Source organism: Saimiri boliviensis, chromosome 2 (assembly GCF_048565385.1).
Source record: "Saimiri boliviensis isolate mSaiBol1 chromosome 2, mSaiBol1.pri, whole genome shotgun sequence".
Taxonomy (NCBI): domain Eukaryota; kingdom Metazoa; phylum Chordata; class Mammalia; order Primates; family Cebidae; genus Saimiri; species Saimiri boliviensis.
In genome coordinates, this window is record NC_133450.1 from 142,571,440 (window position 1) to 142,589,718 (window position 18,279).

Genomic DNA, 18,279 nt, shown 5'->3' on the forward strand with positions numbered 1-18,279 from the left:
TTTCATAGTTTATCTGGAAGAATGTGAACTGGTTAACCAACTTTATCCAAAGGAAAACGATTTGGTGTTTTTAGTTACTGAGAGAATAAGCAAAGAGAAGAAAGATACAGAGGGAAATGACGTGCAAGATGTCCGTGAATATCATTGTGGTTATGTTCATAAATTCCGCCGCACTTCAGTCAGTAAGTAAATAATGAGGCACAGACAAGAAAATGTCAGATACAAGCTCGTCTCCTAATCTCCTTCTTAATTGTGTATATCAAGTATATTTGATACACATTACCAAGCATGTTTTTGCTACATGATTACTTGCCATTCAGTCTCTTTTCTAGGTTTTCTAGACTTCCCTGGAAAAGATCCCGTATTTATTTTTGTAATGTTCTATCCTTTTGTTACATTTATCTGTCATTGTGTTTGCTGTAAAGTGGACCATTTGCAAACCATCTGTTGTTTCTTAAATTGCATTTCATCCTTGGTTTTGTGGCCAATCACTAATGAGATGACCAAACATAAAACTCGCTGTAAGGCAGCTTGAAGAATCTGCTTACGTCACTTCCATCCATTATATGTCTCTCCCTAGGTAATATCATAACAAAAATGTTAGCCTAAATTTAACAAATACCTGATGTATGCTAGACAATGAGACTTGTCTGTCTTATGTACACTTACAATCTTCCCCAGAGCCCTAAAAGGTAGTAGACATGATTCCTTGCTCATCAAGAAACCATGGCTCAGGGATGTTAAGTAAGCTATTCAAGGCTGTCATGAGTATTAAGTGGTAAGACCAGAATTGAAACCCACTTTTGTTTGACGTTCTTTTTCTTATGCCAAACTGCCTTTTTGGCATTGGTAACTTTCTTAGTCATAGTTATATGAAGAGAATAACGTTACTTTATTATTTCGTCTCCTTTTTTGCATGATATCTTAAAAGTCACAATAAAGTGTGTCGGCATTATACTGCATTATAGCAGGTGTACCATGTTTATTTGTGGGATCAGGGCTTAACTCTGTAGAATATAGGATGCATTTAGAAGAGTTGCAATGAGGATTGATGGTTTACTCTGTGCTTTTGGCTCTTGCCAAATTTATAGTTCTAAGGCAGTCTCCTTCCCTGAACTACTCATAGATCAAAACCGTCTCTCTTGGTATCTCCATTTGGAAAGTGTTCGACATCTTAAACCCATTAGTCCAAAAGCTAACACCTGATTTTCTGCCTGACATCTGCACTTCCTTCATTCTTTCCCATCTTGTTAATTGGGGACTCTATTCTTTCAGTTACTTAGGCCAAAAACCTTGGAGTCATCCATGATCCTTACTTCTCTCACACCTCGCTTCTAATTTATCAGCAGATCTGATTGACTTTTCCTTTGCAATATATCCAAAATCCAGTTCCCACCTCTACTGTTACATCCTGGTCCAAGCTATCATTAACTTTTACCTAAATTACTGCAGTAACCTTGTAAGTGGTCTTTTTGTTTCTGTACTTCTCTCATTGTAGTTATTCTTTGTTCTGAGGTAAGTAAGAGTGGTTCTTTTAGTATGTGAGATAGAGCATGTTATTTCCCTACACAGAGTGCCCTGTGGCTTCCTACCTGATCGTGAATAGCATTCAGAATCCTTATTGTGATCTGCACAGCCTTATAAAATACAGCCCCATTTTACTCAGAGTTGCCAAGCATTCCTCTCCCTGTTTTTCCTGCTAGCCATATTAGCCTTCTCCTTATTTCTAAAATATTCCTGGCACATCTCTATCTTACAATCTTTGCAGTTGCAGATATTCTGCGTATAGCACTGTTTACCCTCTGCTAAGTGCATACTCCCTTACTTCAAGTCTCTGCTCAAATGTTTCATCAGGAAGACCTTCCCGGACCAGCTTATCCACCTCCATCCGCATCACTTTCTCCCTTTGTCTGCTTTCTTCATAGCAGTTAGTACCACCTGACATACTTATTTGGTTGTCTGCCTCCCTTTTCTAGAAAATAACCTTCTAGAGGACAGAACATTACTGGGTTCAGGAAGCAGTCCATAAATATTTATTGGGTAAATTACGTAAATAATATCCCAAAATATGTTAAAAATATTTAATTCTGTATAATCTTTTAAACTAGGCAACAGAATAATGTTTCAGTGATAACTGAAATTACTTTTTCTCTTTCTTGATGATAGTGCGTAATGGAAAATTTGAGTGTTACCTTTCCATCCAGACTCAAGAGAACTTTCCGGCCGATTTAAACGAATTTGTGAATTGTATTGTAATCAGTTCTCTGGTGACTACACAAAGAAAGTTGAAAGCCATGTCTCTGTTGGGTAGTCGGAACCAACTGGCTAGAGCTGTTCTGAATCCAAACCCTATGGACTTCTGTACAAAAGATTTACTAACTACAACATCTGAGAGAATTGTGAGTGTTGATTATATGATAGTAGATAGTGTCATGTCAGTATGTTAAAGCATCGTATTTTTTAGCTGCTACATATTCCTACATGTCTACAACAAAGACATGGATGAACACAGTTTGGTGATTACTTTAAAATTGCGAAGTATGCAATTAGGTTAGTCAGCTTACCGCAGAAAAAGATGCAGTACACTAAGAGTCAAAGGTGTGCTGGAAGAGCAACATTAAAATGTTAGGTCAGCAGCCTACTGTCTATTTAATGTGCATCAGGTGAGAAGTCTCAGGTTTTAAAAATTTACAGGTGTTAAAATTTACGTTTGAATGATTGATGGATAATTGGCCGTTACTGTTGGAAATGCAAGGATGAAGTTGTCATCTGAAGCTGTGGATACACTCTAGGAAATTAACAAAGAAATGCAAAAGGAAACTAATGTTATTTGTATAATATGGCTTCATGTGCGTTATCTCAGTCTATCCTCATCTTTTAAGAAATCCTAAATTTAATGAGTAACAGAGTCCAAGGCTTAGGTTAGGAGTGCAGTGACCTAGCTTGTAAGTGAAAGTGAAGCTTAGACCCAGATCTGATCCTGAAATTCATGCTTTTTCCACTGTAACACATTGTGTTAGGAAATAGTCTTGGAATGTTTTCACTAAGGAGAAAAATTAACTAAAGAAGGAATAAAACAGAGTAAATAGAAGAAATGTTACAAATTAATGAATGCAATTTACTGTGATTATCTTTGTAAGAATAAGAAATAAAAATGCAATTGTGGTATTTGTAAGTACTTGAAGCCTCAGACACTAATTAGTAATTAGTAAGCTTTCTTTCCCGTAGTGAATGTGTTTTTTTAGGTTAAAGGTCTCTTTGGTGTCTGTGTCTTGTCTGACCATAACCAAAGCTTTGACACATTAAAAGAAATTTGAACAGGTCTTTTTCATGGTCTTCCTTTCATATTCCACTTTCAATCTATATAAATGTGTTTTTTATATAGATTGCCTACTTAAGAGATTTCAATGAAGACCAAAAGAAAGCAATAGAAACTGCATATGCTATGGTGAAACACTCACCATCAGTTGCCAAAATCTGCCTGATTCATGGACCACCTGGAACAGGAAAGTCAAAAACTATTGTTGGCCTTCTCTATCGCCTACTGACAGAGGTTGGTATGGGTGAAGGCACTGATGCTGTTAACTAGATGCATCATTTTACTTTACTTGAGTTAACTGACATGTAAATAAGTATTAACCTGCCTTTTCCTCTTCACTTTATGTATATTATTTATGTTGTTTGTAACTGTGTCAGAGAAAGGGGTAGCAGAGGGAGGGAAGGTTATAAGAAACAGAAGAAGAAGACTATATCTTATGTGAAACAAATCGTAAGGACTAGAATGATAGTCTTCAGGCTTCATTGTAGGTCACATCTACTGCTCTGAATGCTGGGCTACAATTTGGTTGGATTGCGGGTTTTTTTTTTTGAGACAGGAGTCTCGCTGTCACGCAAGCTGGAGTGAAGTGGCACCATCTCGGCTCACTGCAGCCTGTGCCTCCCAGGTTCAAGCGATTCTCCTGCCTCTGCCTCCCGAATAGCTGGGATTACAGCTGTACGCCACCACTCACAGCTAATTTTTGTATTTTTAGTAGAGACAGGGTTTTGCCATGTTGGCCAGGCTGGTCTTGAACTCCTGACCTCAGGTGATCCACCTGCCTTGGCCTCCCTAAGTGCTAGGATTACAGGTGTGAGCCACTGTGCCCGGCCTGGATTGAGTATTGATTAAATTAAGTGAATGATAAAGTAAAGCTCAGAGCAGTTATAACAATTTTATGCTGGAGTAATTTTAATATCAATGTAAGATGTAGATGCTTTTATTTATTTTTAACTTTATGAGAACTTTCAAAAATACATGGAAGTAAAGCCAAACTGTAAAGCTATGTAACAGAGCTCACCCATATTTTTTGTGTGTTTGTTTGGTATGTGTATGTGGCAAATTGTAGAACCAGAGGAAGGGGTATTCAGACGAAAATTCCAATGCCAAAATCAAACAAAACCGTGTCCTCGTGTGTGCACCTTCCAATGCTGCTGTTGATGAACTCATGAAGAAAATTATTCTTGAATTCAAAGAAAAATGTAAAGACAAGAAAAATCCTTTAGGTATGATACTTTTGTGGATTTTTAATTTGTTTTTGTTTTCAATGTTAAGTATGGGCAATTTTGAATGACAAAGGAAAGAGCAAGCCAGTCCTGGTAATAGCTTCTACTTGAATCTGTGGATTGTGAGTTCATTTAGTAAGTATTTCATTGAACATTTACCCTGTGTCAGGTGCTGAGGTTTCAGCAGTGAAGCCTTCAAGGAGACACACAACCTGATGAGGAAGTGGACAGGTCAGTACAGAGTGATAAGTTCTATAGTGGGGCTAAAATGTGGGGTGTTTCAGATGCCTCAGAGGAACCCCAATTAAGTTGTGTGAGGGTTAGGAAGAAGCAGTTAGGAGTTAGCCACAGCCAGTAGAGGGATAGGGGGTACTTAAGCAGAGATTGCCATTAAAAAAAAATAAGAAGAATCAGGGCAAGAGAACCTCAGATAGTTCATGAGGTTCCTAGAGCATTAGGTGGTGGTGAAAGATGAGGGTTTGAGTAAGCACAGTTTTATTGAAACGGTAAAAATAATGATTGTTTACAATTACTTAGTATTTGTTATGTGTCAGTAATTCTCAAAGTAATCCCATGAACTTGGTGTTAACCCTGTAGGTGGGGAAACCGAAGCTTAGAAATGTTAATTACACTAGAGGGATAACTTTTTTCAGTAGAATTTACATAATGATGAAGAGCATTACAACAGATGATTCAGGGCACTAAAGTGAAGATGTGAAATTATTTCATTTTATTTAGCCTTAACACTTGCTCTTCATATCACTTGTATTGAGTGGTATAGTTATATCTTTGTATTTGACTACTTTGCCAAGGTCATATGTCTCATCTTCCCTACCAAATTTAATTTTCCTTAAGGATACCTAACAGTACCTTTTAACAAGATTTGATTTATCAGACTCCAAATACAGTGGCTTGAATGTAATAGAAGTTCACTTCTCTTTTTTTATTCAAGAGCCCAGAGATGGGCAGTTCAGGACTGGTACCAGAGTCACTGGTATGACGACTCTGCCTTAGAGAGTCCTTGGAGACCCAGGCTCCATCTGGTTGCTCCACCATGTGGGGCCTGCATGCTTTAGTGCACCTGTGGTCGGGATGGCTACTCCAGTTCCAGCAAGCATGAGGAAAAGATGAAGAAGGGGCAGAGGGAACATACTAGCCATATTATAAGGAAAGTTTCTAGGTCCTGCCAATAGCACCTCTGCTTATTTTCTTTTGGCCACACCAAGGTATAAGATAGGCTGGAACATGTCATCTTTATTCTGAGGGATCACACACATTTTTCCATATATTGCATACGTATTACCTACACATAAAATTCATTTGCTCTTAAAACATAACAGTACGTTGTATGGTGGTGCATGCCACCATGCCCAGCTAATTTTTGTATTTTTAATAGAGGCGGGATTTCACCATATTGGTCAGGCTGGTCTTGAACTCCTGACCTCAGGTGGTCGCCTGCCTGGCCCTCCTAAAGTGCTGGGATGGCCTTGCTAGCTTTTATTAGGTAGAAGTGATAAGTACTTGTCTTATAGGGTTGTTAGGAAGAATCTCTGAAATAACGTATGAGAAGTTTGTGGTGTAGTCCCTGGTGTCTTGTTAATTGGAAGTTCATATTAGCTCCCTTCTCTGATTTATTAATATATTTACTTAGAAACAGATACTGTGTACAGAGACAGGATTTATCTGCAGTGTCCTTATTAGTCCTTAAATGTGATTCTTATCAACAGGAAACTGTGGAGATATCAACTTAGTACGACTGGGTCCAGAAAAGTCTATTAATAACGAGGTTCTAAAATTCAGTTTGGACAGCCAAGTAAACCACAGAATGAGTGAGTACTGAATGTGGTCTATACTAGTGTTTGCTCTGTTTTGTTTGGTGGAAAATGACTTGGACACTAAAGGTAATTTGAAGACTTGAGAATTAGTCTGGCTTTGGCAACTGATTTTTTCTTCTCATTGTATTGTATATGTGTGTTGGTTAGAATTAGAATAGAATATAATTTTTTATTTGTTATTTTTATTAGAAAAAGACTTACCTTCTCATGTTCAGGAGATGCATAGAAGAAAGGAATTTCTAGATTATCAGCTGGATGAACTTTCCCGGCAGCGAGCTCTATGCCGAGGTGGACGGGAAATACAGGTATCTTTGCATTTCTTAAATAGTAACTCAGGTAAACAAACTACTTAACAATTTTGGGTTTTGTTTGGTTTGGTTTTTTTTGGAGACAGAGTCTTGCTCTGTCTCCCATGCTGGAGTACAGTAGCATGATTCTGGCTCACTGTAGCCTCAACTTCCTGGGTTCAAGCAATTCTGCTGCCTCAGCCTCCTGAATAGTTGGGGTTACTAGGACGTGCCACCACACCGGCTAATTTTTTGTATTTTTAATGGAGATGGGGTTTCACCATGTTGGCCAGGCTGGTCTTAAATTCCTGGCCTCAAGTTGATCTGCCCAACTTGGCATACAAAGTGCTAGGATTACAGGTGTGAGCCACTGTGACCAACCTAATTAATGAGAATTTAATGCCCTTTGTTTATTAGGGAATGGCATGATTCATGTATAAAATTGTGTACTAAGATACTAAAAATGTGTCTCAGGTTAACACATTTCTTTTTGCCTTTTTTTTTTGGTCCTCTTGGTTTTAATTTTTTTTTTTTTCATTTTTTCTTTCATTAAAATTTATTTTTTAAAATTTTTTAAAAAACTTTTTTGCAAAGGGCAAGCTATTCTAGTAAAGATTGTAGGCTTTGCAAGCTGTATGGTTGGTCTCTGTTGCAGCTATTCAGCTGTGCTTTTGGTAGCACAGGCAGCCATAGATGATACATAAACAAATGGATGTGGCCGTGTTCTATTAAAACATTATTTACAAAAACAAATGGTATGTTGCATTTTTGTTTGTTTTCGAGATAGGGTCTCACTTTGTGGCCCAGGCTGGAGTGCAGTGATACAATTGTGGTTCATTGTAGCCTCAAGCTCTTGGGCTCAAACGAGCTCTCTTCCCGCCTCAGCCTCTTTGAGTGGGACAGGTGCCATCATGCCTGGCTAATTTTTGGTTTATAGGCTGTACTGCCTTGTATTAAAGGCATTTGGTTTATAGGCTGTACTGCCTTGTATTAAAGGTATATTCAGTTTGCTGATTATCTTTCAGTTCCAAGTTAAAGAAACCCAGTTCAAATTAGGTTAGACAAAAAGGGAATTAGCTTCAGTATGGGTAGATATAGAGGCTCTAATAGTATCATTTTTCCATTCCATGGTTTGTTTTTCTGTGTGTCAGCCATTTCTTCTCCAGGAGAAGGTGAGTGTCAGCATCTCAGGGTTTCTACCATCCCAGCTTAGAAACCCCACAGGGAGAGACTTGGTCTTTCTCTTAGCATCCATGTATCCAAAGAAGGAGTTAGTTTAGTCCCTGGGTGAGCAAGCAGGTCTAATCCCTAATTTTAAAAAGATGGGTGCCATGATTGGCCAGGCCTGTATTAGATGCCCATCACTGTGGCCAGAGGAATGGTTAGTGTGTGATTAAACAGCCTCATTTGATGAATCACCTGGAAAGTGAAGGGCAGAGTGATGCTCTCAGGGCTGGAATGCTAAGACAGCACACATGCAGTGCACAGGACACAGCTGAGTCTTCCACGGCAGCATACAGTGTGTCAGTACTTGCGAAGAGGGAATAAGCTGGGTAAATAAATTTTTCATTGGGAAAATACAGGCTCATTTTAAGATTAGAGGCAGTCCATTGGAAGGCATTTAAAAATGCATAGTTTAATTATGACTTTTGAATTTTTTTCCAGAGGCAAGAATTAGATGAAAAAATTTCCGAAGTTTCTAAGGAAAGGCAGGAACTTGCTTCTAAAATTAAAGAGGTAAGTAGTTCACACGTAGCATTTTCTCGATTTTATTTTATTTTAGAAATTTAAATATAAAACTAAACTGTCAGAGTGACTGCAGATAAGCCATGAGCTTTTATGTATTTTTTGTTTTGGGGACGGAGTCAGTCTCTGTCGCCCAGACTGGGGTGCAGTGGCATGATCTTGGCTCACTGCAACCTCAGCCTCCCATGTAGCTGGGATTGCAGGCGTGCACCAACACGCCTGGCTAATTTTTGTTTTTTTGTGTGTGTGTTTTTGAGACACAAGAGTCTTGCTCTGTTGCTAGGCTGGAGTGCAGTGGTGCCATCTTGGCTCATTGCATCCTCCGCCTCCCAGGTTCAAGTGATTGTGGGTTCAAACGATTGTCCTGTCTCAGCGTTCCTTGTAGCTAAGATTACAGACGTGCACCACCACACCTGGCTAATTTTGTATTTTTAGTAGAGACAGGGTTTCTCCATGTTGGTCAGGCTGGTATCAAACTCCTGACCTCAGATAATCTGCCTGCCTCCGCCTCCCAAAGTGCTGGGATTACAGGTGTGAGCCACTGCACCCTGTCTTTTTTCGTATTTTTTTTTTTTTTTTGAGACGGAGTTTGCTCTTGTTACCCAGGCTGGAGTGCAATGGCGTGATCTCGGCTCACCGCAACCTCCGCCTCCCGGTTTCAGGCAATTCTCCTGCCTCAGCCTCCTGAGTAGCTGGGATTACAGGCACGCGCCACCATGCCCAGCTAATTTTTTTTTGTATTTTTAGTAGAGACGGGGTTTCACCATGTTGACCAGGATGGTCTCGATCTTTTGACCTCGTGATCCACCCGCCTCAGCCTCCCAAAGTGCTGGGATTACAGGCTTGAGCCACCGCGCCCGGCTCTTTTTTTGTATTTTTAATAAAAACGGAGTTTCACCATGTTAGCCAGGATGGTCTGGAACTTCCAACCTCAAGTTATCTGCCCATCTCGGCCTCCCAAGTGTTAGCTTTATAGGCGTGAGCCACCGTGCCTGGCCAGCTATGGGCTTTTCTCAGTTACAGAAAAATGACAGACATCTGTGGAAGTGGAGAAACTGGTGTAACAACATTCGTATTTTTTTCTTTAACCTAACAATGAATTCTTAACCACCATCTAAGATTTCTAAGAAATAGGTGATTATAAATTATCTTTTTTCTGTTTTAGGTCTAGGTAAAGATTTTAAATCCTTCTTATAAGGTGCTCTATCTCTTCCTCTCACACTGAAAAAACAATTATGATAATTATCATCCAATAACAGTTAATGAAAATAACTTTGTGGTGTTTTCCCTGTTAAGAAAAGTCATCTGTTTGAGCTTTAGGTTGAGTGTGGCAACTGTGAGCCCTCCAGAGCTCCAACCTGGATATAGGTAGAGTAATGGGCAAGATTGGCATAAGAAAGTACAGCACTTTGATTTTTGGTTTTTGCATTTCTTGGCTTGGAGCATAAACTCTTTGTACTTGTCTTAGATCATAAAACTCCTGTAATATTTTTGTAGCTTTTTCCCAGTATTTTTTGGGTGTAAAAATAGCAGATAAGATTTAGACTAATTGAAACTTGGCTGAGCCAGGTGTATAGCCTGACTGTCAGAATGTAGCCTTAATCAAACCACATTGGGGTCAGGGAAGGAGGCTAGTAGCAACTGATGACGTTAGTAGTACTTCTGTTGAAGTTTTTCTCCTGAATGTATTATAATTTTTCTCTATGTGACTAAATACAGTTGAACTTAATGCTTATTTTCATTAGCAGTTTATTTAAACTAAAAGTTATGTGAAAACTTTTGATTAAAGTTTTAAACTAAACCTCAAATTAATCTTTCCTGAGTCAAGGATGAAGTCCATGTTCACAGATCTTTTTTGCTGTTCATCACATGTGTTCTGTGGGCCATTGAATTAATTGTGCTCAGCAGGTTTATTTTTTTATTTTGCGGATATAGTTTTCCCGTGCTCAGCAGTCTTACTAGATGGTTAAGGAGAGGTGTCTGACAATGCTTTACTGTGTGAGCCATGGAGGGCCACAGTGCCACCCTCTTCCTAAAGCTTACACATATGCCTTGAACTCCATGGTTGAAAATATCATATATGCAGAGATGAATCACTACTGCCTCTTAGTAGCATAAAGAAGCTTACTATATCACTGAGGAAAATGCTGATTTAGGCCAGGCACGGTGTCTCACACCTGTAATCCCAGCACTTTGGGAGGCTGTGGCGGTTGGATCATGAGGTCAGGAGATTGAGACAATCCTGGCTAACACAGTGAAACTCCGTCTCTACTAAAAGACAAAAAATTAGCCAGGCATGGTGGCACATGCCTATAGTCCCAGCTACTTGGGAGGCTGAGGCAGGAGAATTGCTTGAACCTGGGAGGCAGAGGTTGCAGCGAGCCAAGATTGTACCACTGCCCTCCAGCATGGGTGAAACAGCAAGACTCCATCTGAAAAAAAAAAAAAAGAAAATGCTGATTTATTTGAGCACTACATGGTATGCATTGTGAGGCATCATTCACATTATCTGGCTCCATCACAGTACATTGCATTGTAGGAGACCAAACTTGTTTTTCTTACTGTGGAAATAGAATATTTGTCAGGTTCATAGGCATTTTTGTTAGTTTAGCAAAAGTACTACAAAAAGGAAAGAGCAATATTATATACTTAAAAACTAACAGAAAAATGTACATTCAAGCTTAATTCTAACCCTGGTTTTACTCAGATAATTCACAACTCAGTATTATTACATCTCTGCTTCAGATACCTGCCTACATACATCTGGCTACAGGAAGGATTGTAATCTACTTTGACCAAATCAAACTCTGGATAAAAACTTTTAATGTACTTAAATAATATACTGTGCTTTAACTGCAAAGCACACATTCTTTCCTGTTTGTGATTATCTTGTTTCTGCTATTTCCTAGATTTGAGAGTTCCCCCCTAACTTTTACTAAATATTTTTCTGTCACATAATAAATGGTAAGTATTTTATAGTAAAAATAGGCCTGTCATAGTCAAGAATTGATCTACAGCTGACTGTTGATTTAACCTTTGTTCTCTTAGGTTCAAGGACGCCCACAGAAAACACAGAATAACATCATCTTAGAGTCCCATGTCATCTGCTGCACATTGAGCACAAGTGGTGGTTTACTACTTGAATCTGCTTTTCGTGGGCAAGGAGGCGTCCCCTTCAGCTGTGTCATTGTTGATGAGGTCAGTGAATGGTCAGCCATACAACTTTGACTAGTGCTATAAGGAGTAAGTCTCAGATGAATTGTGGCTGCTGAGATGTTGAGGAAATGTTTTTTTCTGCATCTGATTTTTACCTATTACATACGTATTTCCTTATGTAGAAATATGCTCCTTAGGCCGGGCACAGTGGCTCACGCCTGTAATCCCAGCACTTTGGGAGGCCAGGGTGGGTGGATCACGAGGTCAAGAGATCAGGAATATCCTGGCCAACATGGTGAAACCCCACCTCTACTAAAAATACAAAAATTAGCCCGGCGTGGTGGTGCACACCTGTAGTCCCAGCTACTCGGGAGGCTGAGGCAGAAGAATCACTTGAACTTGGGAGGTGGAGGTTGGAGTGAGCTGAGATAGCACCACTGCACTACAGCCAGGGCAACAGCGTGAGACTCCATTTCAAAAAAAAGAAAGAAAGAAATATGCTTCTTAATAACCTACGATAGTGAGTGGATTTTCCAGTATTTGGGGGTTAGTTGTGAGGATGACTGATGGTTTCTAACAAAATCTCTGCTGAGTGACTGTCTCGCTCCTGCTTATAATATCTCTAATAACCTTTTAAAGTAGTTTTAATATAAATTTTGAACAGTTTTGAGACATAGTATTTTCACCTAACATCCTTTATTCCTAGTTCACTCTTTGAGCAAACATTTATTCGGTATCTATTTGTCAGATGACAAAAGAGGTGGAGCAGGAGATAGCAGAGAATTGAGTGATCAGGAGACCTAAGATCCAGTTTTCACCAGAAGTAAAGGACAAAAAGCAGAAATCAGTAAATAGTTGAAGAAAATATCATTGAATTTAAGAGAAATTTGAGTCTTGTGATCAAAGAGGCATACATACAAGGACTATCATGCAAGGAAGAAAGATACGGGGAAGCACACTCACAGATGCTCCTGATGGGATTTCTGAACCTCAGATACAAAGTTTTAAAAGGGGGCTGGTCATGGTGACTCACACCTGTAATCCTGGGATTTTGGGAGACCGAGGGTGGATCAGTTGAGCCCAGGAATTTGAGACCAACCTGGGCAACATGGTGAAGCCTTGTCTCTACTAAAAATACAAAATTTTGCCAGGTGTGATGCCTTGTGCTTATAGTAGCTACTCAGGAGGCTGAGGTGGGAGAATCGTTTGAGCCCAGGAGGGCTGCACTCCACCCTGAGTGACCGATCAAGACTCTGTCTCAAAAAGTAAATTAATAAGATATATAAATAAATAATAAAATTAATATATTAATAAAATAATAAAAATTTTAAAATAAAGTTTTAGGACTTTAGAGGAGAAACATTTTTTTCAGGCCCATGCCCTGCAGGAACAAAGAATACACGCATCTAGGATGTACATGGCCTTCTTAACTTATGGCTGGTTCCCAAGTGGTAGTGGCTTCCTTGGTGGCTGACTTCAAAATACAGATTTGATTTTTTTTAAAACATGCATTTGGAGAGTTTATTTATTTATTTATTTATTTATTCTGAGACAGAGTCTTTCACCCAGGTTGTAGTGCAGTGATGTGATCTCGGTGCACTGCAAACTCCGCCTCCTGGGTTCAAGTGATTCTCCTGCCTCAGCCTCCCGAGTAGCTGGGATTACAGGCACGTGACACCATGCCCAGCTAATTTATTTGGAATTTTTAGTAGAGACAGGGTTTCGGCACATTGGCCAGGCTGGTCTCAAAACTCCCAACCTCAGGTGCTCTACCCTCCTGAGGCGGGTCCCGAAGTGCTGGGATTATGTATGTGAGCCACTGCACCCAGCCTGGAGGGTTTATTTTGTTGTTTGTTTTGTTTTTTGTTTTCAGATAAAATCCTTATTTTTGATATTTCGTGCAGAAGTGTGGTACTTTTCTGAATGGTTAGAGCTTTAATCAGTTAAACTATATGGATAAATAGCAAAGATAGTTAAGACTGCCTCTCCCTTCTATATCTTGCCAAGGCTGGACAGTCTTGTGAAATTGAGACTCTTACTCCACTCATTCATCGCTGCAACAAGCTTATCCTAGTAGGAGATCCTAAACAGCTCCCTCCCACAGTCATCTCTATGGTAAGTTATTTTTAATGTTCAGATTGCTTTAAAATGGAAGGGGCTTTTTAAAATTTTTGTCTTCGGGAGGGAAGAACATCTCTCTTGGATTGGCCTCTCTTAATTTGGGAGTGAAAAGTAAGCAGTAACTGAGAAAAGAGAAGCGCTGATTGTCAATACGTTAAAAAAAAAAAATTCCTGAAAAGGCCCCTTTGTTCATAGTTGTGCTTCTGTGTATGTGTGGCAGAAGTTGTGTGTTCAGCCTAGATGGATGACGTGCCATGCATACCAAGCTTTGGAAAAGTCAGTGTGCACATCTTTAAAGAGCTGAATCTGATTTATTTTAATCATGCAAACACCAAAACAATAATAAAAGAAAAACTTCAAAAGTAAGGAGAAGAATCCCACCCTCTTCATTTATATTTAAATAATGTACAAATTGAGGAAAGCATGAAGTTAAATTAATTTTGGAGTACATTTCCATTTTTATGATTTACTATTGTAGTATTAATACAAGAAAATGTCTGTGCCCCTCACAGCATCTGAAAGTGAGGGTACGGGGGAAAAAAGACTAAATTATAGGCTCTGTCTGTGGGAAAAGAAGAACCAGATTGTAGTCTACTCTACTTCGTTGGTTTTTTTTTAATCTCAATGAAAGATGTCTCCTAGAAATGCACATCAGAATCAGGACTCAGATGTTTTGAAGTAATCTGAAGAGGTTATAAAATTTAATAAAATTTGTATTAGTGCTAATAACATAGATTATTTATTCAAATAATTGAGCAGTGGCCTCATAAATCCTAGATAACAGATCATTTTCAAAGCATTTCTGTGGAATTATGGAATGAATGTAGGTGGTTTTGTTAGTGGCTTTTGACTTTGGGATTATTCAGAATGGCAGTGCAGTTCCTTGTATGACATTTGAGCACAGGTACGTGATCATGGTAGGGTGTGACCTAGAAGCACTCCTGTCACCAGTGAAAACCTGTGTGTTCAGGGAGGAACTGCTGCAGGCAACTTTGTTCATGGAAAATAAGGAAGAGCAAATTCTGTATCCCATTTCTTTAAATAATGCAATATTTTATTGAAGTGAAAAGGGATTGTTTATGGACCTCAGCCTTACTGCCTAATTTAATGATTGATAAAAGCAACAAAAATTAAAAAAAAAAAAAAAATCCATTTGTGGTTTTTAAATTAATCGTACAAATAAAATGGACTATTTTGAGAAAATAATTACAAAGTTCATTTCCATGAAGTGCCTTTTTTGACCGCCTATTTCTAGTGATAATTACGAAAGTGAGTATCTTTAACAGATTTTGCTGGGCATTTGTGTGTTTATTCATCTTTTTCAGTATTTATATATTGAGTGCCAACATAATTCAGGCGCTGTTTAGGTATTGGGGTTATGACAGTGAAGAAAACAGACAAAATCCCTGCCTTCATGGTGTTTGCATTCTAGGGGATAACAGTAAGTCGATTATTAAAATGTGGCATATGGTTTGTATACAAGTATATCTTTATGTGCATATGTGTTTACGTGAGTTTGGTTTTTTTTAAAGATGGCAAAATATGGTTTGTATACAAGTATATCTTTATGTGCATATGTGTTTATGTACGTGAGTTTGTTTTTTTTTAAAGATGGCAAAATCATTCTGTGCAGAATTGGCTTTTTTTAAAAAAATCAGTAAATCAGGGACATTCTTCCTTGTCTGAATATATATTAATAAATTTGTATCATTTGTTGAATAGACTATGGTTTGTCTGGAGGTTAGATGCATTACCTTATATAAGTTCTTTTTCTGTTCCCCCAAAGCAAAGATTAAAAATTAGATTTTTGAGCTAACTCAGATAAACTTTTGAGGATTTAGGCAAAATTGTTAAATGTGTATTAATAATTATTTTATACTTAAACCTGTTTAAAATCACACATATAAATAGGTTAAGAAGTAATGCCTTTTTCTCCACTCATAGTTTGTGAAACAAGTTTATTCAGGCTTTGCACGTCTTCAGTGCCAGTATCTTTCACATCACTCATGGAGATTCCATCATCTTAGTGAAGTATTCAGGACATTTTTACTCCCAGGTTATTTAAGATAGAGTGCTTTTTGAAACTTTCTATGTTGCTGTCATTGGAAAGTATATACCAAGGCACAACTGTGATAACAAGACAGTTTATCCCATTTGTTATATAGGTCACTATCTTGCAGATTGCAGAATATAACCCATTATTTGGTTTGTGAAATCAGTTTAGCACAGGTTTGGCATTCCTAATTCAAAATTCACAGTGCTTCACAATCTGAAACTTCTCAAGTGCTGACATTATACTTAAAGTTCATGCTCAAAGGATATGCTCATCGGAGTATTTTGGAATTTTAGATGAGGGATGGCCAACACATAAGTCGAGTCTGTTTCCTCCACTGGAATGTAAGTTCTGTGAGACTTGGTCTTATTCACTCTAGCAGTCTCATCACTCCAGATTATAGATGCTTAGTACATATTAGATGGCTGGATGAAGAATGTTGTCTTCAAAACACATGTTTACAATGTCATTCAACATGTCTGTCTGTGAGGATATACCACGAGAAATAATTGTTAAAATCAGTGTTACATTTCTCTGCTTCCTTTATTATTATTATTTTTTAAGATACAGGGATGATGTCTTGTATTATCAAAATAGCGTCAGTTGTCTTTCACAAGATCGTATCTCTTTCATAAGCAGTATGTGAGTAGAAAATGCCTCAACATTTATTCAAAATTCATGGCATTTTGGTCAGGTGCAGTGCCAAATGCCTGTAATCCCAGCTATTCAGGAGGCAGAGCCATGAGAATTGCTTGAACCTGTGAGGTGGAGGTTGCAGTGAGCTGAGATCGCGCCACTGCACTCCAGCCTAGACGACAGAGCCTGACTCCGTCTCCAAAAACAAAAAAAAAGATTCATAACATTTTGAGGATGAGAGTCAGAAACATCTTTTTTCTCTGAAGCTGTGGTTGGTAATCTTACGCTACCTGAATGTTGCCATGTACATATTAGATGTCAGTAATTTTTTTTATAATAGTGGGAAAGATATAAAGGAATTCTTGGAAATTATTGCTTTATTCTCCCCCTCACAGAAAGCACAGGAGTATGGCTACGACCAATCAATGATGGCTCGCTTCTGCAAACTGTTGGAAGAGAATGTAGAACACAACATGATCAGCAGGCTGCCTATTTTGCGGCTTACTATTCAGTACAGGATGCATCCAGACATATGTCTCTTCCCTTCCAATTATGTTTATAACAGAAACTTAAAAACAAATAGGTGAGTTCCCTTTATTGCCTGTGAGCTTATTTTGTTCGTAGTTTAGCTGCTTATGAAGAATAGCCATTTTACTGTCTTCTTACGTCTTGTCATAAAAAGCATAAATCATGGAGGATTAATAATTTTCTCTAGTTGTAAAAGCCATCATGTCGAGCACAGCAAATGCACATAAAAAAGAAAGAGGGAAAAAGTCACCTATATTTATACTACCCAGAAATAAATAATCACTGGTAACATTTTGGCATATCCACTTTCAGTGGGTTTTTTTTTGTTTTGTTTTGTTTTGTTTTGAGACTGTCTTCTCTTTCTGTTGCCTAGACAGAATGAGTACAGTGGCACAATCCTGCCTTACTGCAGCTTCAACCTTCTAGGCTCAATTGGTCCACCCACCTCAGCCTCCTGAGTAGCACTCACCATCATGCCTGGCTAATTTTTGTGTTTTTCATTTTATAGAAATGGGGTTTCACTGTGTTGCCCAGGCTGCTTTCAAACTCCTGAGCTCAAACATTGCACCAGCCTTGGTCTCCCAAAGTGCTGGGATTACAGGCAAGAGCCACCGTGCCTGGCCAAGTTTGAGTCCTTTTACCACGCATATCTTTTTTTACTTTTTAAATTTTTTAAGAAAAAAATGGGACCATGCTCAACACTGTGGCTTACTATGAGTGACTTTCCAGTCATATTTGTTATATTTTAATGACGTAGATACCTCTTCCAGCACCAGGAAAGAAACAGAATTTGTTTTGTACCTTTCACTGATACACATCTAGAAAAGAATATTCCTGTTGTCCCTTTACTTGTCCCAGCCCACTTCACCACACAGAAAAAATAGTCGTAATACTAAAATATTTTCTTAAATCTCGACCTTATTCTGAATGTTGACTACCTTTTTACAGACAGACAGAAACCATTCGGTGTTCATCAGACTGGCCATTTCAACCATACCTTGTGTTTGATGTTGGAGATGGTTCAGAAAGACGGGATAATGAGTATGTTCTCCTCTTGCCTTAATCCTCTGTGATGGTCCCAGAATTGTTACATTATTTGCATTCATATTTATATTAAGTACATTTCTTATACACATCTTTCTGCCTAATGTCAAGGCACAGTCATTTTCATTTAAATTGATGCTTCTTTTTCTGTATAATGGGGATAATATCATCTAATGTCATAAGCAAGCACTTGAGTAGATACTTAACGAGATCACAGCAGTGAGGGAAACAGATGTGCCCATTTCAAGATGATGATGTCATGGGACGACAGACCTTGACCTGGTAATCACTTAGGTAAGCAGTTATTCCAGTTGGGTTAAGAACTATGAAG

General features: G+C 38.5%; 1 protein-coding gene across 10 annotated transcripts in view; it reads left to right on the plus strand.

Moving 5' to 3' along the window:
- Positions 1 to 18,279, plus strand: part of SETX (senataxin) — an 89,212-nt gene that overhangs the window by 55,331 nt on the left and 15,602 nt on the right. For 9 of the 10 annotated variants that reach the window (XM_074394584.1, XM_074394590.1, XM_074394588.1 and 6 more), the window contains 11 exons: positions 9 to 182; positions 2,167 to 2,399; positions 3,386 to 3,553; positions 4,386 to 4,542; positions 6,270 to 6,371; positions 6,567 to 6,682; positions 8,330 to 8,401; positions 11,459 to 11,608; positions 13,574 to 13,681; positions 16,772 to 16,959; positions 17,853 to 17,945. In XM_074394584.1, the coding sequence (XP_074250685.1) occupies positions 9 to 182; positions 2,167 to 2,399; positions 3,386 to 3,553; positions 4,386 to 4,542; positions 6,270 to 6,371; positions 6,567 to 6,682; positions 8,330 to 8,401; positions 11,459 to 11,608; positions 13,574 to 13,681; positions 16,772 to 16,959; positions 17,853 to 17,945 (1,561 nt within the window). Of the gene's footprint in view, positions 1 to 8; positions 183 to 2,166; positions 2,400 to 3,385; positions 3,554 to 4,385; positions 4,543 to 6,269; positions 6,372 to 6,566; positions 6,683 to 8,329; positions 8,402 to 11,458; positions 11,609 to 13,439; positions 13,543 to 13,573; positions 13,682 to 16,771; positions 16,960 to 17,852; positions 17,946 to 18,279 lie in introns of those variants that run through there. The other variant, XM_010346428.3, reaches the window with a different exon arrangement.